We start from the raw sequence: 25,178 nt of genomic DNA on the forward strand, positions 1-25,178 counted from the left end.
CGTAGCTTTTGGTTCCTGTCCTGGAACTAGCTCTTGTAGACCAGGCTGGTCTCGAACTCACAGAGATCCGCCTGCCTCTGCCTCCCTAGTGCTGGGATTAAAGGCGTGCGCCACCACCACCCGGCTAATCCTGATTTTTTGAGGTGGAAAAATCCCCTTTAATCTGGGCCACACCTTCGGAAGGCAACCTACGTGAAGGACACAAAGAGGAAGCTCATTCTTTGCCTGTTTGCTCTCCCGTTTGCTGGCAAGTCCATTCCTTTACTGAGTGCATTAGAGCCTCCTGGAAACTGGCGTCCACTAAAGACCGGCTGAAACTGACAACTACTGGATTCTTGCACCTTTTGTTGGTAGACAGCATTGTTGGATTAGTTGGACCACAGCCTATAAGCCATTCTAATAAATCCATATTCATAAAAACCAGTTCATAATAAATCCAATTCATTCTGCTTGTTAGGGTTTCTATTGCTGTGAAGAGACACCATGATCACGGCAACTCTTACAAAGGAAACGTTTAATTGCGATGGCTCGCTTACAGTTCAGAGGTTCAGTCCATCATGGTGGGGAGCATGGCAGCGTGCAGGCAGAGGTGGTGCTGGACTGAGACTGCTACATCTTGCGGGCAACAGGAAATCAACTGCCACAGGTTGAAAACCCTGTCTCAGGGTGGTATCCTGAGTATATGAAACCTCAAAGGCCGCCCCCACAGTGACTCACTTCCTCCAACAAAGCATAGCACTCCAACAAAGCCACACCTCCTAAGAGTACCACTCCCTATGAGATTATGGGGGACCAGTTACATTCAAACTACCACACTGCTCCTTTAGAGAACCCTAACACAGTCAGGGTCTCACGGTGTAGCTAGCCCTATCCTGATACTCCCCATGTAGATCAGGCTGGCCTTGAATTGAACCTGGAGATCTGCCTGCCTCTGCCTCTCACGTGCTGGGATGCTGGGATTAATGGTGTGCACCTGCACACCAGGTTATAAAATCATATTGTTTCACCTCCCTTTTAACATCCTGTGTCTTAAAAAGCTTTCCTCCAAGATGCAAGGCTGTTATCTGCTACACAACAGCGTGCACATGCAGGAATGTGTGCGTGTGCAAACCAAGAGCAGAGAACAACATGGGCTGTCAGTGCCCGGGCACACCTTCACTGACTTGGCTGGCTACAGGTATACACCAGCCTGCCAGCTTCTGTGGGTTCTGGAGTTCTGCTCAGATCCTTGTATTTGCAAGGCAAGCAGTGTTCCCACCGAGACTTCTGCCTAGACCCTTTTTTCCAGGGATGGAGATAAACCCAGTCCTCGAGGATGCCAGACAAGCACTCTGCCACTGACGCAAGCTCCAGCCCTGTGTCTTCTCACCACTCTCTAATTGACACCTCCACCCTTTCCACTTCCTGTGAATGAACTGGTGCCCTGGCTGTGTGGGCACTAGGGTTGAACCAGGTTGGCGTTCTAGTCAGCTGTGTCCCCAGAAAGTTTCTAGATCTTTCTCCACCCTCAACTCCACGGGCATGAAGTGGCAAAACTTAAAGGTGTGATAATAAACCCCTGTCAAACAGTCAGTTCAAGGTCATCCTCAGCTCTAGAGGGGGTCTGAAGTCAACTGTGGGCTTCAGACCCTGTCTAAAGAAAAAAAAAAGACCTTTTTTTGAGCTGGGACTTGCGGTATAGCTCAGCTCCAGCAATCATCCTGCCTCAGCCCGCAAAGAGCTGTGTCTACAGGGCCACCTTACCCAACTTGGCCATTTTTGTACATTTTGAGGTAGACAATCAATACTTTATGCACAACTGGTACAGCAACATGATTACTATAAAGGAACTAATTAATCACCGTTACTCATGCTCTCCTGTGGAAAGAAAGAGCAGTTTGAATTTCATTTAGTAAAAAAATCTTGAGTCAGTAAACAAAAAATGTGAGCACAAGATGCAGCCCCGAGCTTGCAGGACTCACCCTAATCTCGGTGCCAGCAGAATGACTGTATTTAACATTTGACATTTTGTTCACCGCGGGTCTACTTTTTCCATTGGTATTTTAAAATACTGCATTAGAATATTATCTTGATGATTAATTTCTGAGCTCGAGGAACTCACTCCCTCCAGAGCTGTTTCTGTTTTACCGTCCCCGGCTGGAGCTGACCTATCTTTTGGGGAAACTGAGATCCGGAGCGGCGGGGAGCTCTGGGGACAGGCTGTCGCTGACCTTTGCTTATCGTCCGTCCTCTCATTAAATCCCCGTCTGCCAGAGACCTTTCTGCCGCCTGCGTGGTCGAGATAGCGGCGCGGCCAGGCTGTGACATTTTAGAGGTTCCGACTCGCCCAGCACCAGCCCCGGCCTCGCCACCCTCTAGGACTGGGAGAACGCGTCTGTGACGTCATCGAATTCCGAGTCCGGCCTCCGCCGCTGACATCACAGAAGGGCAGCGCTGAGTCGCAGCGTTCCTTAGGGGACGTGAGCGTGAGAGGCCAGAAAGTGGCCCAACAAGGAGGAAGTCTTGCGGTTCCCATCAGTACGCAGGAGCAGAACTACAACTCCCGACGCTCCCTGCACCTGTGCAAGAGAGCGCGACAAACTTTTGGACGAGATTGCTATTTCCTTGGTCCAACCAGAAGGCCGACTTTAGAGCGTCATCCCACCCCTCTGTAATTCTCAGAGCTGCTTCCTCGCGCGAGTGACGGGCTTCGCTGCCTTCTAGGGTTCAGATTCCTCTGACGGACGTCCGAACCGAGGAATCCGAGCTCGGAGAAGTCCAGAGGGTGTTGAAAAGCGTGGACCGCAGCCAATAGCATGCTGCAAGGGTCCGGCGCCGTCCAATCGCTGCTCTGGAGCCCCGCCCCGATGCGTGACGCAGTAGGGTGGGTAGCAACAGTTGCCCCGGTGAGGGAAACGGAGGCGCCATAGCCACGGTAGTCGTGGCGACCAAGCAACCCAGCAACGCCAGTCAACAACAACAACCGAGGCCGCCCCCCGCCCCCACGCCCCCGGCCCGGCCTGGGGACCCCGGCGCGCTCGGTCCCCTCTGCACAGCGCCCACGCACCTCCTCAAAGCCTTCCGCGGACACAAGTGCGGAGAAGCCGAGGTAACCGGGGCAGCGCCTGGCAAGCTGGGTGCGCCGGGGCGGGCAGCGGGGCCCGCGCGGCGCCTGTCGCTTGAGTACAGTCCTGAGGGAAGGGGCGGGCGGTCAAAATGGCGGCGCCGACTGTCGGGACCGTGGGGGAGGGGGCCGGGGTTCGGCCCCGGCGACACCACCCGCCCCCGGCCCCGCAGTCCGGCCCCCGCGAGGGCGGGTGCTCGCAGGCCGCGGGCGAGTGGAGGTCGGGCAGCTGGGGCGGGGGGCAGGGGGGGCGCATTTATGTGTCGGGAGGTGCGGCGAGGCGGGCCTATGGAGGCTGGACCAATGACAGCGTGCGGAGGCGGGGCCTGACCGGAGGTGGGCGGAGTCTAGCGTCCCTCCGCCCTCGGAGTCGGGTGCGGCCGCCGCCACCAGGACAGTCGGTAGAGGAGAGGCAGCTTGGTAGCCTACCTGCCTAAGATTTAGAACTTGGCCGTTCAAAGATTCCAGTTTAGGCCTTTGTTTTCCTTCCTATAAAATGGGGAGAAGTGTCGCCATCCCCTTCATTATAGAAATTCCTAATTCCTTCTGGGAATTTTACAAGGGCTCATCTTTGACTCTCTCTCTCTGTCTCTCTGTCTCTGTCTCTGTCTCTCTCTCTCTCTCTCTCTCTCTCTCTCTCTCTCTCACACACACACACACACACGTCTACTGTTTCTCAGTAAGATTTGATAAATTGTTAGTATTGATTGCAGAATGACCTCCACTCTAAACCCGGGAGGAGGCGGAGATGGTCAACTTCCAGTCAGACTGTCTTTAGCCTGGGGGATTTAGTTGTCAGAAGTTGAAGCTCCGGCTGGAGAGAAGTGATCTTAGACCACAAATTTAGAGGATCTGAAATTGTCTGCGGTGTCATCTCAGCCTTGCGGTGGCGCAGTTGTGGGGCTCTTGTTTCTGGAGACCGGACTTTTCTCCCTAGCCATTAAGGTCTTGTGGAAATAGCAGAGCCAATGGAGCTGTCATGGATTCCTTAAGTCACATCTCCTGACCTGCCACATGTTTCTGTCAAGTCAGTATCCAGAGCTCAGAGGTTATAAGGTGGTACCCTTCCCACATGGGCAGGAGCAGATGCCATGTCAGAGCCAAGGGGACACAGTCAGTGCGTGGCCTTTGCAGCTGCTTTTTCGGGGGTGGGTGCAGAAGTAGACCAGCCACGGCAGTTCTTACTGGCTGTGTGCTGTTCCTTGCTTTGCATTCCAGCTGGCACTGGTGTACACGGCAGCCGATAAGAAGACTGACTTTTCCATTGGAAAGTAAGCAGGGAAGTGTGAGCTCCCTCATAGGGGGACTTTTCCTACTCTCTTCAAAGTTAAGATTGTGCACATTAACTTTCAGGAAGATGCTGGGGTTTGCTAGGTTGGTTTAAAAAAGAAAAGAAAAGTAAAAAAAGTCTTCAGTTTTTTTTTTTAAAAAAAACTTTTACAATTCATCCATTCAAGGCATATTTATTTATTTATGTATTTATTTATTATGTATACAATATTCTGTCTGCATGTATGTCTGCAGGCCAGAAGAGGGCACCAGACCTCATTACAGATGGTTGTGAGCCACCATGTGGTTGCCGGGAATTGAACTCAGGACCTTTGGAAGAGCAGGCAATGCTCTTAACCACTGAGCCATCTCTCCAGCCCCCAGTCTTCAGTTTTTCAAGACAGGGTTTCTCTGTGTAACAGCCCTAGCTGTCCTGGAACTAGCTCTGTAGACCAGGCTGGCCTGGAACTCACAGAGATCTGCCTGCCTCTGCCTCCCAAGTGCTGGGATTAAAGGCGTGCGCCACCACGGCCCAGCTATGATTCTGGTTTCATCAACTGCTTGGACATCCTTCCCAGCTGTTCTCACAGTTGTTGGTCCCGCAAGAGCCTTTTGACTGGGGAAGGCTGGTACTGCCTCAGTTTCTCTTTACCTAAAACAGTTTCTCTCTAGCTGTGTGTTCTTGGGTGAATAATGTCACATTTTTTAGACCTCCATGTGCCCTCATCTAGGGACACACCTCATTTGAGCTTTATAGATTACTGTATATGGATCCCATGAAATGTATCACACATCAAATACAGAGTAGTGCTCAAATGATATCACTTCCTGTCTACCCTCGGAATTAGCTGGTGTTTTATTTTTATCGTTTTGTATGAGAGAGAAGGCTGATGCTATGAGTTGGCAACAGGAAGCTGGAGACCAGGGATGCAGCTTTTTTTCCTCTTTTCTCTTGGGGGATTGACCTAAGTCACCCCCAAACTAGGAGAGTGCTCTGCATTGTGCTATACACCCAGCCCTAGTTTTTCTTTTTCAAGTTTTTAAATGTTTACTTTTTATTGATTTGTGTGTGCACACATGAGCACTCGCGTGTTAAAGCATGCACGTGCAGACAGAGGACTGCCAGAGGGAACGAGTTCTGTCCTTTTACCAGGTAGATCCGTGGGCTTGAACGCGTCGTCAGGCTTGATAGCAGGCCTTTACATGATAAGTCATCTTAATGGTCCACTTTACTTTATTTTGAGACATGGCCTTGCTAAGTTGACCAGGCAGGCCTTGAACTTGTGAGCCCCCTTGGTTAGCTTCCTGAGTAGCTGAGATGACCAGCCTGTGCCACCAGGCCAGACTAAGAGCTCCACGTTCTGTGAAATTTTGCCCATTTTGCTTGCACACGAGTGGCTTTTGTTTCTGAGAGTATCCAGGGAAAAAAAGTGCTGTCTGAGTAGAGACCTTGGCTCAGCTGCAGCTCTCGAGGACTGAGCAGTGCTGTGGAGAAGGTAGGAAGAGTATTTTTGAACAGGACTCGTGTTTTTCCATGAGCCCTGAACTAGGGAGGGTCTCGTGTACAGTCCTGTTATGAACCAGGAAGGATGGCAGTCCAGCAGGGTCAGCCGGCACCTGCTACTGCAGAGACTGTAACCTCCACCCAGAAGTAAGCAGTCAGTGGAGTGCAGCCAGCCTGCCTTCCACGCTCGCTAGCCCTGTCTTTATTCAGCTGCATATGTCCAATGCACTGTGACAGCTGAGTTCCTTGGGGGCTTGGAACTCAGTGTAGAACACCTGCCTAGTGAGTGTAAGACCCTGCCTTCCAGCCCTAGCACTGCAGAAAAGAAAAAAAAAAGGGGTTGAACTCCCAACATATGCCCATCAGTGCTCTAGGATTGGGGTAAAAGGGAACCCTTATGAGCTTACTCAGGAGGGAGGAGAAACTGGGGAGTAAACCAGTGGCTATACAGTGGCGAGAACATGGAAGGAGTACTGAGTGGCCGACACACCGTGACCAGGGAAGTGGTCTGAAGTTAAGTAGCTGGGATTGGGACAGGGTCAGAAGCAAGTATATAAGTTGGGGGGGGGGGTGCAAAGGCCGAGGCAGGAGGGAATGGGAGCATTATTAGACCAAGAGCCAGGGGACAAGACACACATGGTCTGAGGGGACGGGTCCTGAAGGCCCCACAGTTATGAGAAGGATCGTGAGTGGTATATGTTCTCTGATGAGACATGGGACAGGACAGGCGCTCAGCGGATCCTGAGGACAGTGCTCCAGGGCCCCAGTGAAGGTGGAGAAGTGGCCAGCCCAGGAGATGTGTCAAATGCCAAGGGCGGGGTGCACCAATACTGACCTTTCCTACTGCCTTCCACACTGTTCCCTTACCAGCGCTGCTCCACAGAGGAGCTGAGTAGAGGAGGTGTTCTCTCCCTTTCTTGTGAACCATTTGGTTCTGGAGTCTGACATTTGTGACCTGCTCTACTGGCTGTTGCCTGTGTTTGATAATGGGTCTACTTCTCCTTACAGAGGCTAGGCTGCTTTCTGTGGCCTGGAACCTCCTGCCCTGCTGACTGTGTATGAGTGAGAGCTAAGAATGATTTTTTGGGATGACTGGAAAAATTCAAAAGAATACTTTGTCATGTGAATGTTTTATAAATTTCATGACATGAAAATCACAAAGTGCAAGTCTGTGTCTCCCGTCGCTTTTCTTGCCCTCGTCTGCTCATCTGCTCACCTGTTGCACCACCACTGGATTGGCAAAGTCAGGTGGATACCAGCAGACACTGTCACTCTCATCTCAGGGAATGGGTTCAGATTGCTGGTTCAGCAGATCACTGACAGAAAGCAGGTGGGCTTCCTGCAGGTACCTTTTCCTTCTACTACCTTCCATGAAACACGTGCATGGGAAATGTGTGATTCGTTCCCCTGCAGAGAGCCCCTAACTTGACCCTTGCTCATGTGGGAGGGATGGGTGAGTCCTCAGAGAAGGCACCAGGAGCACAGACTTTTGGAGCCCTTTCCTGTCAGAGAGCAACAGCCTCTGCAGCAGCCCGGGCAAGAGAGGTGGTCCTGGACATGGGGGACTAGCTAAAATATATTTGGGGCCACCCCAGACTCTGAGCAGTGAAACTCATGGATCTGCATGTTAGCCACTTCCCCAGGGGCTGCTGTGAAGTGCATGCATAGCTGGGAATGGATGGTAGTGGCAGCTCACATGATCACGTTGGATTTTTACAGTGATCCCTGTGAACCCAGGTTACAGATGGACAGATGGGTAAACTAAGACACAGAAGACAGTCAGTAACAAATGCTTATGAAAAGGTTCACATGGGGCAGATGCTGATGGCTACAAACCCTGAGCCAGGTTGGCTCAGATGCAGCCCTTTAACAATGGCAGGAAGCTGGGGTCAGTGGAAGATGAGCTGCCCTCACTGTGGTCGACTATGGCCTCTTCCTTCCCTTGATGCCTAAGTCCTTGGCAGGGGTGGAGTAGGGTGGCATTGAGTCTGGTGCTGCTTCGTGTCCTGCTTGGGTCCTGTAGTCTGAATCAGTGTTCATCCTTTGGGCTCTCACAAGATGGCCCAGCACCAGGTAGTTCCAGGGCTACACTGGCTGTCACACACACACACACACACACACACACACACACACACACACACGGAGTGGTGGAAGCCCTGTTCCTTGGAATCACTTTTGTCTCTGGGGACTGTGCTATAGATGTCCTTAGTGCTTTGCCCAGGCTTCCCTTCCTCTCTCTCTTTCTCTCTTCCGTTTTTTGGGGTGGGGTGGGTGCTGTTGAGAGTAGAACCCAGGGCCTGTTGTGCAGGCATGGCCACAGCTCAACAGTGGGGGCTGCTCTCCTCCACTCCACAGGGAAACAGTGGAGGAGCTCCCGCAAAGCCACCCAATGCCTGAGTTTACCACCTGAGGGTGAAGCCCGGATCCCTGGAGAGGCAGGAACGGGGAGAGGGAAGCATGTTGAGGCTGTGCTGTCAGTGGCCCCTGTTGGGTGCTAGGCTGACTCCCTGGATCTGGCTTAGGTCGGTAGCGGGACCTCTGGTGGAAAGCACAGGGAAGGTGTTGTCTACTGAGTGTTAGAAGGAATTAACGTCCAGGCTGGGGTTCTGGGCTAGTGTTCACTGATGCTGAGAGCACCCAGCAGTGTTAGCACGAGCCTCAGGACTGAGTCAAGTTGGTGACAAATGCATGGGTTCGTAGTGCTAAGGCTGGGGCAGTAGCTCAGTCTGGCTCCCAGCCTTCGGCTTGGAGACCTCACTCTAGGTCAGCCTGCTGACATGGCGTGTGTGGCACAGTGGTGCCAGAGGTCAGGACTGAAGAGCCTCCCGGTTGGCAGGCTCCCAGCCTGGGTGCTGTGTGATTCAGAGTCACAGCTAGCCTCCAGAGCACAGAGCAGGAAAATACTGGGAATGGGCACCCTCCCAAGGCATTGCCCATCTCATGCTAGGATAAGCCCAGTACCAGCCAGGAAAGCTGCACTGGCCAGTGAGACCAGCCACTCCTGCCTCAGAAGCACCCCCACCCTGAGCTTGCAGTTTCTGCCAGGACCTGTGAATGGCATCCTGCTGTTACACAGGGCTCTGAGGCAGATTTCTCTGTGATTTGCCTTTTTGTCAAGGGCTTAGCATGCCCACGGTTCAGACAGCCCTGCCACTTCCCTGCTGTGTGGCCTGGGGCCAGCACCTTATCTTCTCTGAACTTCAGCTCAGCTGGCAAACTCAGTCTGATTCACTGTGGTGGTTGCAGATCTAAAATGGGTGTGTGATGGATGTCAGCTTGACTGATCTGGAATGTGCGTGTGCAGCAGGAGGCCAGGAGATGCCCAGTTAAAGGTAGTATAGTAGCAAATGCCATTCCAGAGGCTAGGCAGAGGGTCACAACTCATGGTTAGTGTGGAATACACAGGGAGGGCCTGTTGCAAAGGACAAGTGCTAAAGATTGGATGGCTTCAGGGTAGAATGTTTGCTTATCGTGTGCAAGGTCCTGGGTCCTATCCTCAGACACCAAAAGAAAAGAGATCCTAGTACTAGGAAGGCAGAGCCAGGCAGATCTCTGTGAGTTCAAAGCCAGCCTGGTCTACAATGTGAGTTCAGGACAGCCAGGGTTACATAGTGAGATCCTGTCTCAAAGGGGAGAGGTGTTCACTGGGCTTGATGGTGAGAGGAATAACACAGGTGCTCTAGAGTGTAGCACGAGCAATAAAAACCCAGGGATAGATATTGGGGTTCAATCTGAAGGTCAGAAAAGCAAAACAGCCAGCCACTGGCTTTTACCTCTACCTCAGTCTGAAATGGCAATCCTGCCTCCAGGAATCTCAGAATGAGACTGTGTGTGAGAGCTGTCTCCTCCCATCTTATATTCCTCTCTAGGGCTGGGATTAAAGGCGTGCACCACTACCGCCTGGTTTCTGTGGCAAACTAGTGTGGCTACTGGGATTAAAGGTGTGTGTCACCACTGTCTGGTCTGTAAGGCTGACTAGTGGGGCTGTTGTTTTACTCTCTGATCTTCAGGCAAGCTTTATTTATTAAAATACAAATGAAATATCACTACATTTCCCCTTTTTGTCTAAATAAAAAAGGCTATAACTGATATAAGTGTAAGAAAACTATATACAACAAATACAATGATTATATACAATATATACAGGCAATAAATACATCAACAATGGCTAGGAAACAACAGCGCAATTTCTGTCTACACTAGAGGCCACTGACATTCCCAAGCCTGACCCAGGTGACAGTCGTGCCATTTGTGGAGAGGAACACAGAATCACTTGCAGTCTGGAAAGTTGTCCCAAGCATAACCTGAGGCACTGTGGGCATGCTCAGATGGCAGGGGGTGGAAGACAAGGGCAACAGCCACAGCTCAGGATGAGGGCAGGGAATCCTGACTCTGTCTCCTCCCAGATCCCCTACAGGGATGGTCCATTGTATCTAGCCAGAGATTTAATCAAGTTAACCCAAAGACATCTCCAGGGAGCTGGGAGCTGGCCCTGTTTTCCTCTGCTGGTAGATTAATTCTTTTCTTCTTTTGTTTTTTTCTCTCTCCCCCACTTTTCTTCTCAAGGAAGAGGAAAACCGCCTTATTTATTATCATTCACTGTTGGCATGGCAACACAGTCCTATGTTACTGAGCTACAGGCAGCCCCACAAGCGTCCCAGCCACCACAAGCCCCACCCCAGGCCCTGCCCCAGCCACCACCCCCAGCAGCACCCCAGCCTCCTGCTGCAGCAACTCCCCAGCCCCAGTATGTCACTGAGCTGCAGAGCCCCCCGCCGCAGACGCAGCCTCCGGGCAGCCAGAAACAGTATGTGGCCGAGCTTCCAGCTGCCCCTGCGCCCTCACAGCCTGCCACTCCTGCCCCATCCCCTGTGGCTCAGCAGTACATCGTGGTCACCGTCTCGGGTAAGTTCACACCCACGTTCATGGAGAACGCTTGGAAAAATCTCTGGGAGGAGTTCTGAGGAGCAACCAGGGACCTTCTCTGGGGCTTCCTGTGGGATTTGGGGCATCTTTGGGCAAAGGCAGTCAGGTCAAGCAGAGATACTTCTGTATCCCACTGGGATGTTCCTGTTTTTAATCTGTCCCCAGAAAAGATGGGATGATGAAATTCAATTTGCACACACCTGCAAAAGTTGGGATGCCCACCAGCCCTGGGCCTCTCTGCCTAGGTTTTCTTGCTGATACAGGGACCATTATGGCTTCTCTGTCTAGGGCCATGTGAGAGGTGCTTAAAAGGCTGGTCTAGAGGGGTCCTTGAGAGGACTGTCTAGATGGCTGTGATGTGTCCCCTCTCTTTCCTGGGGGCCAAGCAAGCTCCTGTGTCCATGAGAAAGTCTAATGCCACAGCATGAGAATAGGGAAGAAAAGGGAAGGCTAGAATCAAGAGAAAAACCCAACCACTGCAGGTGGCCCATCCTGGCCCAGCGCCCTAGGTCTGCTTTGTACCTCTGGGGTGTCATTACAGGTCCCCATCCTTTGTCCCTTTCCCCCTTCCCTTCTTGGGAAACAGGGGAAGGAGGAAGGTGCTACACTCACGCACACGTGCCCAGTGTGGTACTTTATCCTTGCCGTGTGCTGCACTCATGCACACGTGCCCAGTGTGGTACTTTATCCTTGCCGTGTGCTGCACTCACGCACGCATGCCCAGTGTGGTACTTTATCCTTGCCGTGTGCTGCACTCACGCACACGTGCCCAGTGTGGTACTTTATCCTTGCTGTGTGCCCTGCACTCACTCACACATGCCCAGTGCGGTACTTTATCCTTGCCGTGTGCTACACTCACGCACACGTGCCCAGTGTGGTACTTTATCCTTGCCATGTGCCCTGCACTCTTTCTGCAGTGCCTGAGCGTGCAGCTGACCTTAGTGGGATCAGGTACTGGCCCGGGTGCCCCAGCCTCTCCTGCAGAGTCCGCAGCTCCTGCCAGACGTGACCCTTTGTACACATCCCTCCTGCAGCTAAGTTAGACAAACAGCATGTTCACCAGGACCCCTCAGGCTGCCCTCTGCCTGCACCTGCCGTCTACTTCTCAGCCTCTTTTATACTCAGATATTCTTAGAATACTAGCTCTTTCCCTCCTGCTTCCTCGTCCACATGCTGTAGCAGGGGTCCCCATCCTCTCACCACATCAGACTCATTAGTCACTCCGGACTCTTGTTATCCTTGGCCTCTCTAGGCAGTGACAGGCACGCCTACTCCTCTCCGACTGCAGACCTGCTGCGCACACCTGCCCAGATTTCACTCACTCCTCTCATCTTCTTGGTCGCCTCACCTCTGAGCCATAGGCAGATCTCAGGCTCAGGCTGGGCCCCTCTCTGCTCCAGCAATCGTGCTCTTGACCTGAGAGGTGTCATGGCTCCTATTCCCTTCCTTCTTCCCAGAGCTTCCCAGACTCTAGACCAGCGCTCTACCAGTGAACTACATCCCCAGCCCTCTTTACTTTTTATTTTGAGACAGGGTCTCAGTAAGTAGCCCACACTGGTCCTGAAACTACTCTGTAACGCAGGCAGGCCTTCGCCTCGTCAGAAGCTGATGGCAGGGTATGCCACCAGGTCCAACAGTGGCACAGCAAGGGAAGCCAGGCCACAGAGTGGCTTTTAGGTTAGACAGACCTAGGCCACTCTCTCTAGCTGCAGGGTGGGGAGCTAGCATGCTACAGAGAACACAGCACGTGTCAGGCTAGGCTACAGTATCACTGCCAGGCTCTCACCCCTGGCTCAGACAGTGGCTTGTTGCCTGCTTTGCACAGTGGTCCTGGGGAATGTCTTCCCATGGTCTCACTTCTGGCAGGAGAGAGCCCATCCCTACAAAGGACCCCGCTGCCTCCTGAGCTTTGAGGAAGAGGAAAGGCTGCTACCTTCTAGCTTCTGTGTCAGGGTCTTCCTAATCCCGTTCCCAGGTTGCCCTTGTGAGACAGTCCTTTGAGGAAAGAGAAGCTGAAACAGGGAAGTACCTAGGCCAGCCCCTGGGCCAAGAGCAATCTGGGCTGACCGGGAACCCTGCAGGTTCATTGCAGGGGGAAGGCTGCCCCTTGCCCCTGGAAGCCAGAAGGCAGAAGTAACCTAGACCTCCAGCCTGGGCCTGCCATGCTCTGCCCTCAAGTGACTTTGGTGACAATAGAAAGGAAGCTCAGATTTCACTGGCCAGCCGGTACACATCCATAATCCCTGTCCTCCCCTGAGAGGCCTCCAGAATTTAAGGTGGAAGGAGGTGATGCAGTCTGGGAGGGTGAGGTCAGACTCCTGCTTAGCCTACAGGAGGCGCTGCAGTCACCCAGGCTTCTCTTCAGCTCCTTCAGCTCCTGTTTTTCCAGAGCTCAAGAGGGCTGTGCCCACAAGAGGGAAATAGGGCTGCTTGTCAGCATCTTCAGTGAAGGTGGGGAAACTGAGGTCCAAGAAGACAAGACCCTGGAACAGCAGGGGCCCAGAACCTTGCCCTGAACTTTCAGAGAGAGGCAGATAGGTCTCTCTACCCTTGGGGGAGAGGGGCCTGGCTGGTGAGGCTGTCAGGGTTCAGCCTCCTGAGCCTGCCTTCAGTTTCCTGAAGAGCTAGCTTGCTCTCTAAGCTGAGAGGTGGCCAGGTAGACAGGTGGGAGAGCCAGGTGCCTGGAGGAAGTAGTGACCACATGAACGAGACAGACTGTCTGAGCCAAGCAGGAGGTGAGCTCTGGCTCCTAACCGTAGCTTCCAGGGCCTCCCTGCCTATGCACATGCCCAGAAGAGAGATGGCTAACAGACACAGCTGTCCCTTGACTCCATCTTTTCCCTTACTTTCCTCCCAGCTCCCCTTCCAAAACACAACCAGGAAGCCCTTGGCCCATTCACCCTCCTGGTGTTGATGGGTAGGGGAAAGCCTGGGGCCGTAAGGGCCACCCCAAGGCAGGTGATGACAAGGTGGATAACTGGTTGGAGCAGATCCCCAGGTGTGCAGCTGCGGAGGGTCTGGATCAATGTCCTGTGTAGCTTCCCACCCTGAGCAACAGCAAGTCCATGGGTCTCAGGTCAGCAACCATCCTTGGGCCAGGCCTGACTCCCTGTATTCCAGACAGTGCAGGTATGTGGGGGTGGGGAGCCTCTGACTCTAGGCCAGCTTAAATCTCACTCAGATAGGCTGAAGGAGAGGTCCTTCTCAGGGGTCCAGAGACGCCTAAAGCAGTTTTAAGGGAAGATTCCAGCAAAATCTAATTACTACTGCTTAGAATTGGTGTAGCTACCTGAGTAGACCTGGGGAGAGCCACAGGAAGTCTGTCCTGGCAATGTCCCCACATCTAGCCACATCTGGTGCATACTCAGATGCTTTGAGGCAGACTGGGCTAATCTCCTGGCCTCACCAGGCCCCTTTCCTGTGTCCCTTTTGGAGAATGAGCTCTATAATTGAAACCTCAACCTTGAAGTGTCTCTGAGGGCCCCAGCTTCCTAAGCCAGTCTGTGTGATCCTACCTAATAAGACCAGCAACTTGAGATTGGTATGTGGGGTTGGGCCATGTGGGCATTCAGGGAGACCTGGGAACCAGGCCAGGCCCCCCAGCTGTGTGATACAAAGTCTCTGCCACATGCAAATGAGTGAGAAAGGCAAGTACTGGCTCCAAGGGCCCAGAATCTATTAGAGCAGCACCTGGTACACCAGAAACAGTATCAGTATCCACAGCCCTCTGGTTGATAACCCTTGATGCCATGTAACCCTTCAGCTCTGTGGGGGGCTAGGTAACCTCTCTGGACTCCTACCCCTTGCCCACTGCCAGATCCCAGGAAGATAGACCTGAGGCCTTGGTTCCTTTAGGCTCTACTGGAGACTGAGAACAGTCACATGGCCGCCCCAACCTGACTTTGGCCCCTAAACTGCTGAGGAACAAGCTAGGCCACATATAGGGGATAGGTCAGATGACAGCCCAGCTTGGGTGAGACTCTTAGCTAGTGTGTCCCTCTCCACTTCCCTGCTGCCCCATGAATCACTTAGCAATATGTGTACGAAACATGACCTGCCTCTGACTGATAGCATCCCTGGGTACCAGCCTTCCTTCTGCCCTGCAGCAGCCCCCTCGCAGCTTGCACGAAGCAGATTGTTTACCTGAGGGCATGAAGGCTTTCTGAGCTCATGGCAGGGATTAGCTCCCCAAGGCTGCAGGTATAAAGCCACCTGCATGCTCTGCTGCTCCCGCATTGCTGGCCTCCTGGGCCTGCTGGACAGCAGGGTTGGGAGTAGACAGGGGCACCATGTTCTATGATCCTCTCTTCTTGGCTGCCCGCCAACGTAAGTACCTGCACTTTGGGCTCTAAGCGCCTTGCTACCTCCCCTCCATTCGGGTAGGGGAGGAAGGCTTGGGGCACTTTTGACCACCTTGTCTCCTAAGAAGCCAGGAGAAGCCCAGTGCCTTGGCCCCTCCTGAGCTGTCAGGTTTTGAGCCAGGGAGAGGGGGGTTTAGTCCACTCCCTGTCCATATCCATGGTTCTGTTTTTGTGGGAAACGGGCTCCTCAGACATACAACTTCAGAACAAAGAAAATCAGGGGCCTCATCCCATCCTGCCACGTTCCTCTGATGGATGCTAGGAAAGGCCAGGCTGTCAGAGAAACTTACCTAGATCTAATCTCCATGGGAAGTAGAAAAAGACCAGATCTCCCGAGTAAACTGGGAGCATGGGGGCCTTGGGGGAGGGGAGAGGCAGCGAGGTGAGCAGGGAAAAATGTAAAGCTCAATAAAAACCATTAAAGAAAAGAAAAGAGCAGGCTGGACTTGGAGAGGCCAGGTCCCATTGAGGGTAGACTACAGGCTGCATCGTCCTCTACTGCTGGACTCACTGTTGGAGAGGCAGAGGCAGCACTGACTTCCCAACCTCTTCCCACAGAAGGTGCCCTGCGAGCTAGTGAGACTGTGTCAGAGGCCAGCCCCAGTTCCACAGCAAGCCAGACCGGTGTCCCCACCCAGGTGGTACAGCAGGTGCAGGGCAGCCAGCAGGTAGGACATGGCCTTCGCTGGGGAGAGGGGAGGCAATCTCCCCATTTTCCCCGCCATGAACATCTGTTTACCTGTCTCATCAGGATATGGCAGTAGCCACCCTCTTGGTAAGCAACCCTAGTTCAGCCCCTTTCTTCTGCCTCCACAGCGGCTGCTGGTCCAGGCCAGTGTGCAGGCCAAGCCAGGCCACGTGTCACCCCTGCAGCTTACCAACATCCAGGTGCCACAGCAGGTAAGGCTTCTGCTCTAGCCTCCCAGGGTAGAGAGCCAGTGCCCTGCTGCCAGCCTGCCTAGCTTTGGGCAGTGCTCTCTGCAGACAAGATCAGGTACCCTAGGGACTGATGTTCAAGCAGTCTCAGGAGTATTGTACTGATACTGAGAACTGGGGAGGATTGATAGCAGGGAACCTTTGGGTCCAGCCCCAGCCTTTCACAGTCAAGTCCAAGAAAGCCACAGTCTGGTGCTGGGGCCTTTGACCATTTCTAGTTTGTCAGCTCCTATTTGGATTGTGCTAGAATACTGATGCTGCAGCCCAGCACGGGGGCATATTACATGTGCTCTACCACGAAGCCACACCCCAGCCCAGGACAAATATGTGTTCCTCTCTCTTTCTCTTTCTCTCTCTCTCTTTTTTGTTTTAGGGGGGTGTTTTGAGATAGGGTCTCATGTGACCTGAAACTCTGTATGTTGGGAAATATGACCTTGAACTCCTGATCTTAGGATTGCAGTCATGCACCCCACACTGGGCTCTAGAACACATTCCACATGCCTTCTGAGCCAGGAACCAACTCTGGCTTTGCTGTTTGGTTTCAGGGCTCAACAAGCCCTTCACCACGTATGAGCTTGGGTGACACCTGCTATAGAGTAGAGCCGTAATTGTGCTCTGTTGGGATGAGGGGCAGTTCCTGAGCACCTAGAACATTCCTAGTGCTTAGGTGCTCAGTGAGGTTGCTAGGAACTGGCATGGGGCTCAGAGGTGGCAGTGGTGTCTGTGAGGTCCAGGTTCTATCCCTAGCACAGGAAAACAACACCAGAAGCTTGGCTGTGGCTGGTAAAGCTGGTGACCATGCTCGTTTTTCTCCCGCCTCCAGGCTGTCCCCACACAGCACCTGGTGGTGCAGAGCACAGCACCGGGCACGAAGGGTGGCCAGGTCTCCCTGACGGTGCACAGTGCCCAGCAGGTGCACTCCGCCCCTGAGGTAGGTGGTGCCACATTGACATCTTCCCCTGTTCTAGCCATGCACCCCATATTTGCCTCCTCCATTGGTTTTTGAGACAGATCTCACAATGTCATTCAGGCGATACAAAACTCCTGGCTCTTTTGTTTGTTTGTTTGTTTTCGTTTTTTTTTTTTTCTTTTTCTTTTTGCTTTTTTGAGACAGGGTTTCACTGTAGCTTTGGAGCCTGTCCTGGATCTAGCTCTTGTAGACCAGGCTGGCCTTGAACTCACAGAGATCCACCTGCCTCTGCCTCCAAGTGCTAGGATTAGATTAAAGGTTTGTGCCACCACCACCTGGCCTCAAAACTCCTATGTAGAGCAGGCTGACTCCTAACTTTGGATCCTCCTGACTCAGTCCTGAGTGCTGGGTTGCAGGTGTACACCACAATGCCTGGCCTCACATGAAGAACTGAATTCACTTGTAGCTCCTGAGTCCTAGCACCCCTGCTCCATGGACCCTGGGTGGGATTATCTAGTCAGTGCCTGTTTCTGCAGCTGAGCTGAGGTTGAGAGAGCTGTAGTCCAGAAAGAAAAGGAGTCTCCTCTTCCACCTTCAGGGTGGATAGAGTCCTTCATTGGGGCCTTGAAACACACACACACACCCCAGTAAGAGTTTGGAGGTCACAGGCTGGAGGCAGAGGCAGGTAGATCTCTGTTAGTTTGGGGCCAATTTGGTCTACACAGTGAGTTACAGGGCAGCCTGACCTATTACATAGTGAGATCCTGTCTTCAAAACAAAAACCTCAAAAAGAAAAAAGAATACACGGCCAGATGCCAGGCTTAGCTGAGTCTTCCGGCCTTGCAGCCAGTATTTTCTGTGTCTAACAGAGCTAATGGCTCTGCATGTGTGGCCACATACTCACATTCGAGAGGCTGAAGCAGGAGGATTTCAGATGGGATGCTAACAAGTTTGATACCGAGACCCTGTCTCAGAAAAAGCTGATGAAATCCGCCATTCATCTGCACCCTCTTATCAGAATTACAGTTTATCCTAGCGCTGCATGCCCCAGATCAACACAAGCCCACCCACTTGTGTGGCCCAGGGACATGGGGATCAGAAGTGCCCACTGCACTGCAGCACATGGTGGGGCAGATGTGAAGGTAGAGACCACGTTGTTACTCCTGTACTGGAGGAAAGATCCCAGCCTCTTCCTTCTCACCTTCTCTGCACCCCTTCTGATTATGGAAGCCGCAAGTGGACTTTGATCCCCGTGGGAGGATTGGAAACCCTGCCGCTCCTCCCTACAGAGGCTTATGCTGTGGGATGTTTCACCCTCTCCAAGGGGTCCTTCTCAGGCAGGTTTGTTAGGGCCTAGGTGCTCCAGATACAACCCAGGCCGGCCCTGACATTGTTTCTGTTTGTTCTCTTACAGAGGTCACCAGTGCAGGCCAACAACTCCACCAGCAAGACAGCTGGGGCTCCTGCAGGCACTGTGCAGCAACTACAGGTTCACAGCGTCCAGCAGAGCGTCCCTGTCACCCAAGAGGTGCCTGGCCAGGGCGGGTAGTAGCTAGGCCTAGGGGTTTAGGCCACGTAGTCATCTCTGTCTGTGTTCCTGACCTGTTAGAGCCAAGCAGATGGTCCAGTTCCAGCCTACCATGTGGGCATGTGACAAGAGTCTCTGCTCTGTCTAGATTCAGTGTCCCTAGCTGTGACACTTGTAAAAGTACCTCAGAGGTCACATTCTGGCTTTGAAAACTCACACTGGTAGGCCAGGGAGACGGCTCAGTGGGGAAAGGACACTGGCTTCCAAGCCTGACAGCCTGAATTCCATCCTTGAGCCCTGAATGACAATAGGACAGCCAACTCCTACAAGTTATCCTCTGGCTTCCACACATGCCACACACAGTAAAGAAAGAGAAAAGAAAACTCACCTCAGGATGGCTGGGGGTGTACTGGGTAGAGCACTTAACCATCATGCCAAGGCCCTGGGTTCCATCTTGATTCTGCAAAACCAAAGACCAAGAACACACATTGGCCTCTTTATGCCAGTTTACTGGGGAGGGGAGATATCAAGGCCAAGTACTTGTTTATTCTTGGGGTGTCAGGATGAGGCCTCGGGTTTTTAATTTTGTTTTGAATGTATGTATGTCTATACCATGTGTGTACCTAGAAGTGGAGCTAAAGACAGTTGTGAGCTGCCATGTGGGTGCTAGGAATTGAACTTGGGTCCTCGGGAAGAACAGCCAGTTCTCTTAACCATTGAGCCATCTCTCAAGTCTACCATGCTCAGGATGTGCCCAACCTTCCAGAGGAAGCCACATTCCCCAGTGCCAGCCACAGTGGCCCAAGCAGACCAAGAGGCAAGGGTAGTCTTGTTTGTCCTTGTTAACTGCTTAACTTTTGGGATATTTGGCCTCAAAAAACAGGATGAGACAGATTTTGTGTGCCCTCATAGTTTAAGCTACTTGAGAGGCTGAGGCCAAGAGAGCTCAACTTCAAGGCCATCTGGGCAATGTAGTCAGACCCGGATTCAGAACAAAAATTGAAAAAAAGTGCTGGGGATTTAGCTTAGTGGTAGAGGGCTTGTCTAGCATGCATAAGGCCCCAAGTTCCCCACTACTAGGCTGAAAAATCGGCCAAAGCCACAGAGACTCTTCCCTAGAGGAAACAGAAACCACCCAACCCAAAGGATTTACAGATCTTCCCTCGGGCTAGAATCACTCTGAACCTCCAGATAGCCAAGAGTCAGGCAGTAAGGAACCTGGAAGGCCTGTGTTGCTGGGCCCCACAGGGAAAGGCTGCCCTCTGCCTGGGAAAATGGCAGCCTTTTCCCTAGAGGGCTGATCTGAGGTTCCCAAACACGCTTGGGACTTGCTGCCATGGTTGCCATGGTTGCCATGGTTACCATAGTCCGACTTGCCTTTTTTTTCCCCCCAGAGGTCAGTAGTCCAGGCCACTCCACAGACCAAAGCTGGCCCGGTACAGCAGCTGACCGTGCAGGGACTGCAGCCAGTTCACGTTGCTCAAGAGGTGCGTGTCCCATCTCTCTGTGTCGGGGCAATCAGACTGGTGCTGGGCTGTGGTTGGGGGTACAGGCACCAAATCCCGAGGGAGGAATGGAGCCATCTTGGGGCCCGGAAGGGCGGAGACAAATGGGAGATTTGAAGGCCTGCGCAAGTCAGGCTTCCCTTGGGCCCTGGGCTCCATTCTGAATCCCCATCCCGGCACCTGACCGCTCAGGACAAGGGGCTTGTTAAGAGAGGTCTGGATTTGAATCCTGCTTTTTTCTGATACTACCCAGCCCATTCCTCACGTCCCTAACAAGACACCAGGTGGGGAACCTTCAGCCGGGTGGCCGCGTGCAACACAGCCCGGTGACCCCCCAGTGTCTCTGTTTGTCCTCCAGAGCTCAGGCAGTCAGTTTCCCGCTAGGAAGGCAGAGCAGCGAGAACCCCGGCCCACACCGCCGCCGGAGCCGCCGCCCCGGCCTCCCGGGCCCGGGCCAGCGTGCTGTGGCGAGGCCTCGCAGCTAGGCAGCCCTGAGCAGCCGCCGCCCCATTACGAGCCGGGCGTGGAGCAGTGGGTGGAGCTGGTGGGCGTGCTGCCCCCACACCTGCTCCTGCCGCAGCAGAGGGTAGTCTTCGAGCCACTGCCGGGGCTCTCGGCCCGAGCCAGCCCCGACCTGAGGGTCAGGATCCACAGAATACCCCAGGTGCTAGTGTTCGGCACCGCCCTCAAAGTAGGTGGCGGCGAACCGCGGACGCACAGCGGGGGGTCGGAGGGCGGTCGGGGCGGGGCGTCCTGCCCGCCTCTAAGCCAAGTCTAGGCCTCAGGCTCCGCCCCTGCAGTTCAAGGAGGGAGGGGTGAGACGTCTGTCCCGCCCTCCAAACTGCTGTCAGTCATTCCAGGTTCTGCCTCAGGAACTGAGTCCCAGGCTGCACCCCTGCAAATCAGGGTTGGGGGTGGAGGCGGGCTATCCAGTACCCGCCCCTAAGGTGGTGTCGGTTATTTCAGATTCAGTCCCCGTAAACCGATCCCGCTCCAGGCTCCACCCTGAATATTCTGCTTGGGAAACTTTTAGGTTTCCAGAAGCCCCTCAGGCCCTGTTTTTAATTAAACAAGACACACAGGTGCCTGTGTTTTCCACCTTCCAAACCCATTGTAGAATCCTATCTCGCGTCCCTTCCCTTGCACATCAGCATCCGCAACCTCTTTGTTGTTCCCAACCAAAGCAGAGAATCCCAGCACCTCCCATTTCTCAGCCACAGCTGAGGCCAAGGCCTGAGCCTTCCCTCTTCAGTTTGCACCTCTGGCCCATACTGTTCAGAGAACCCTGATGCGCACCCTTCCACCTGAGGTTTATCTCGGGGTCAGGGAGACTGGATGTGGCCAGCGCTGACCCACCGCCCCGCTCTTCCTCCTGCTGCAGGTCCAGCAGCTGCAGCAGGTGCCTGTCCCTCATGTGTACCCCAGCCAGGTGCAGTATGTGGAGGGTGGCGACGCCAGCTACTCAGCCAGCGCCATGTAAGTGGACAGAGTGACGGAGGGAGGGCGCAGATCTGCTTAGGGCGCCAGACCACAGCTCTAGCTCCCAACTGGCCTTCAAGGCTCGGTGGTAGCCTTACCCACCGCCATGCGAACTTCCCAGGGGCAGCCACCTACCTGGAATATAGGCTGCTGGTAGCAGAATGGACACTGGCCAGCTGGGAAGGCTCCTCCGCTAATTACAGGCTGTGTGGTTAGATGGCTTTCTGTTTTAGAAGGAAAAGGGAAAAGAACATACATGTATGTATACATATGATATATATAGATATTTATACATATATTTTTACAATATAAGTTTTTCTTTTTTGCTAGGGGGTGGCACACACCTTTAATCCCAGCACTCAGAAGCAGAGACAGGCAGATCTTCGTCTTCTGCTCCCAAAGTGCTGGGATTAAAGGCGTTCACTACCACTGCCTGGCTAGATTTATCTATATTAAGCAGGAAAAAGCAGTTCTTTAGTTCTCAGATCTGACCCTTAGTGTCCTACAGAGTGTCCTGTTTCAGCAGCACTGGGGAGACAGACAGGAGGATTTTTTTTTTACATTGATTTATTTATGTGCAAGGGGAAGGCATGTGTGTGTCATGGTGCACATGGAGCTCAAAGAACAACCCGAGGAGTCTGTTTTCTCTCCATCCCATGGGTCCCAGGGGTCAAACATAGTTCCTCAGGCTTAGTAACAGACACCCCTACCTCCTGAGTCATCCTGCTAGTCTCCAGGAAGATCTTGAGTTGAAGACTAGATAACACAATTAGGTCCTGTCTCCAAAAAGCCAAAATATAAAAGAAACGATCCATTTCTTTTTTCAGAAATACAGGCTGACTATTCTGTCTCAAAATTTTCCTTAGGGGCTGGGGAGATGCCCTGCTTATTAAACATGAGACCCTGAGGTCAGATCTCAAACCTACATAAGAGCCTGGCATGGTGGCTGGCATGCATCTGTCACCCCAGAGCCGTCTTCCTGGCCCTCGTGTGTGTGTGTGGACAGGGTGTATGTGTGCGTGCGTGTGTGTAATGCACCATGTAGTAAGTGGAGTGCAGAGGCCAACATTGGAGTCTGTTTGCTATGTGTGATTTGGGACTCAAAACCAGGTCTTCAGGCTTGTTGGGCGGCACCCCTGCCTACTGAGCCATCCGCCTGACTCAGGTTTTCATGTCTTAATCACTGACATTTTGAGAGGGCTCCAAGATTGAAACAGAGGTGGCTCTGTCTGTCCCCTCTCCACAGAGCCCTCTACCTGCACTTAAGGTGGTCTTTTGCTGCCATCCAAACCTCTTGTCTCTGCTTGTCCACTGGTGCCTGGTTTAGGAGGACACCCAGGCGGCCATCTTCATTCTCCTCACCCCACCCTAGCCCTCTTTAGTTTGCAGCCTGCTAAGATGGGCCAGGTGTTATTGATGTCTTCCTGCGGTTGCAGTTGAGCTGCAGCTTGTGTTACAGGGCAGTGTCTCAGTACATGCTCTAGATTGAAGGGCAGCTCCCTGCTAGGAAGAGGTATGCGGCACAGGTGCTCCTCTGCCTGCCCACAGTCCTCTGGGTTTCCCTCCCCTGAACCCAGAGCTTACTTGTTGCTGGAGGCAGCATGTGTGTATTGTACTTGACACTCTGGACCCCACCGTATCTCCTCCACTTCCGCAGTAAGGGAAGTGACACTTGTTTCAGACTGCTGCCGCATAGGCCAATGTAAATCACCCACAGAGGGCCCGTGAGATGGCTCAGCAGGCACGTGCCTCCAGACCTTACGACCTGAGTTAAATCTCCTGGACCCATGTGGTGAAAAGAGAGATGCAGCTCCCACAAGTTGTCCTGTGACCTCTACACATATACCATGGTTCATGTGTGCCCCCTCCAAGTAATAAATAAATATAAAGAAATAGTTTTTAGAAAATAAACAAGAAATGGTTGCTCATTCAGTGCTCAGGTCATCCCCATCCCTTATATGTGAAGGTGGCCACACTGGTGATCTGTGGCTTCTCTGGTCCCCCCTGGAACCCCTACTTCCTGTGCAGGGCTCACTGATCATGGCCTCATGTCTGATTCTTGCAGCCGCTCTAGCACCTACCCCTACCCTGAGACGCCGATCTACACACAGCCAGCAGGCACCAGCTACTATGAGGCTTCAGGCGCACCCCCCCAGGTCAGCACACCAGCCACTTCCCAGACTGTGGCCAGCAGCGGCTCAGTGCCCATGTATGTGTCCGGCAGCCCGATTGTTGCCAGCTCCTCCAGCAGCGACGCTGGGGCCAGCAACAGCAGCGTGGGTGCAGGAGGCAACGGGGGAGGTGGCAGCAGTGGCGGCGGCAGTGGCGGCGGCAGCGGCAGTGGAGCAGGCACCTACGTGATCCAAGGCGGCTACATGCTGGGCAACGCCAGCCAGTCTTACTCCCACACCACCCGTGCCTCACCAGCCACAGTAAGTGATGCAGCCCTACTTAGAGGAAACGGGAGGTGAGCACTCAGGGGCGGGGCGGGGGGGCCTTGGCTATAATCAGGGTCGTGGTCCAGTGCTCATCTGACCCAGGAGCCCCGATGTCCCATGCAGTGTAGCCTTAGGTGATGCTCATCAGCTGTGTGACACTCTGGGGACAACTCCCGAAATGTCCTTAATCAGAATTGGTGGTGAGATGTGGGCTCCTAGAGTTAGTATTGGTGGTGCTGAATTCCAGCCTCAGTCAGGCTAGCCAATAGGAACCGTGGGTTGGGTCAGAACACCTGTCGTCGTCTCCCCCACCCTCCACAGACACATCCCCTACATACCAGGGCACCCTGGTTGCTAGTCTTCACTAGTTTGTTTAGTCTGTTTTAGAAGACTCTGCTATGAACCATTTGATTTCACGGCCCTGTGGGTCCTCAGGTGCTGCTTAAAATGCAGCACTGGGTGAGGTGGGCACACCTTTAATCCCAGCGCTTGGGAGGCAGAGCAGGTAAGTTTGAGGCCAGCTACAGAGCAAGTTCCAGGACAGCCAGGACTACACAGAGATACCCATCTTGAAATACCAAACCAACCAAAAAACGAAAACAAAACCCACACATGCCAGTAGAATGAGCAGGTTCTGAGGAGGCGGAGTTCTTTGAGCCTGGGGCAGACGTCCCTTACCCTGTGTGCCGTTGGCCCACATGACTAAGGGCACTGAGAAACTGTGTTGTGTGGTTTTTTGGTTTCTTTTTCTTTTTCCAGGTACTTGTTTTGAAAGAATTTAGATTCGCAGGAAGCTATAAAAAGGACACCATGCACTGACTGGGTGGCATGGGCCACGATCCCAGCACTGGGCAGTCAGGAGCAGGCTGGGAACACGTGGGAAGCAGGCCGGGAACACAGAGCATGGGTTTCTTTCTGTAGACACACAGATTGCCGAGGCGGCTCGGTGGATAAAGGCACTGACTGCCTGAGTTCAGTTCCTGGAACTGATGTGGTAGGAGAGAACCAGCTCCCCTGACCTTCACATGCATTCCATCCTCACAGAATAAATAAAGGAACATTTAACAAGAATAGTTAACAGAAAGGGGCTAGGAAATGGCCCTGTAATCAAGGGCTTGCTGTGAAAGCGGGAGGTTCTGAGTTCGAGTCCCCAGCACCTCTGCAGGGTTATAACCCAAATGCGAGGATAGCAGAGGCAGGAAGATGCCTCGTAGCCAGC

The 25,178-nt window shown here is 53.1% G+C and overlaps 1 protein-coding gene across 2 annotated transcripts in view; it reads left to right on the plus strand.

Annotated features, from left to right (window-relative positions):
* The first annotated feature begins 2,956 nt into the window (after positions 1–2,956).
* Positions 2,957–25,178, plus strand: part of Rfx1 (regulatory factor X1) — a 30,463-nt gene continuing 8,241 nt past the window's right edge. The window contains exons 1-9 of one of the 2 annotated variants that reach the window (XM_075976650.1): positions 2,957–3,088; positions 10,443–10,781; positions 15,722–15,831; positions 15,980–16,063; positions 16,923–17,030; positions 18,424–18,537; positions 19,932–20,024; positions 21,424–21,518; positions 23,587–23,953. In XM_075976650.1, the coding sequence (XP_075832765.1) occupies positions 10,484–10,781; positions 15,722–15,831; positions 15,980–16,063; positions 16,923–17,030; positions 18,424–18,537; positions 19,932–20,024; positions 21,424–21,518; positions 23,587–23,953 (1,269 nt within the window). In that variant the 5' untranslated portion in view covers positions 2,957–3,088; positions 10,443–10,483. The remainder of the gene's footprint in view (positions 3,089–10,442; positions 10,782–15,721; positions 15,832–15,979; positions 16,064–16,922; positions 17,031–18,423; positions 18,538–19,931; positions 20,025–21,423; positions 21,519–23,586; positions 23,954–25,178) is intronic. The other variant, XM_075976651.1, reaches the window with a different exon arrangement.

Source organism: Microtus pennsylvanicus, chromosome 6 (assembly GCF_037038515.1).
Source record: "Microtus pennsylvanicus isolate mMicPen1 chromosome 6, mMicPen1.hap1, whole genome shotgun sequence".
In the NCBI taxonomy this organism is placed as follows: domain Eukaryota; kingdom Metazoa; phylum Chordata; class Mammalia; order Rodentia; family Cricetidae; genus Microtus; species Microtus pennsylvanicus.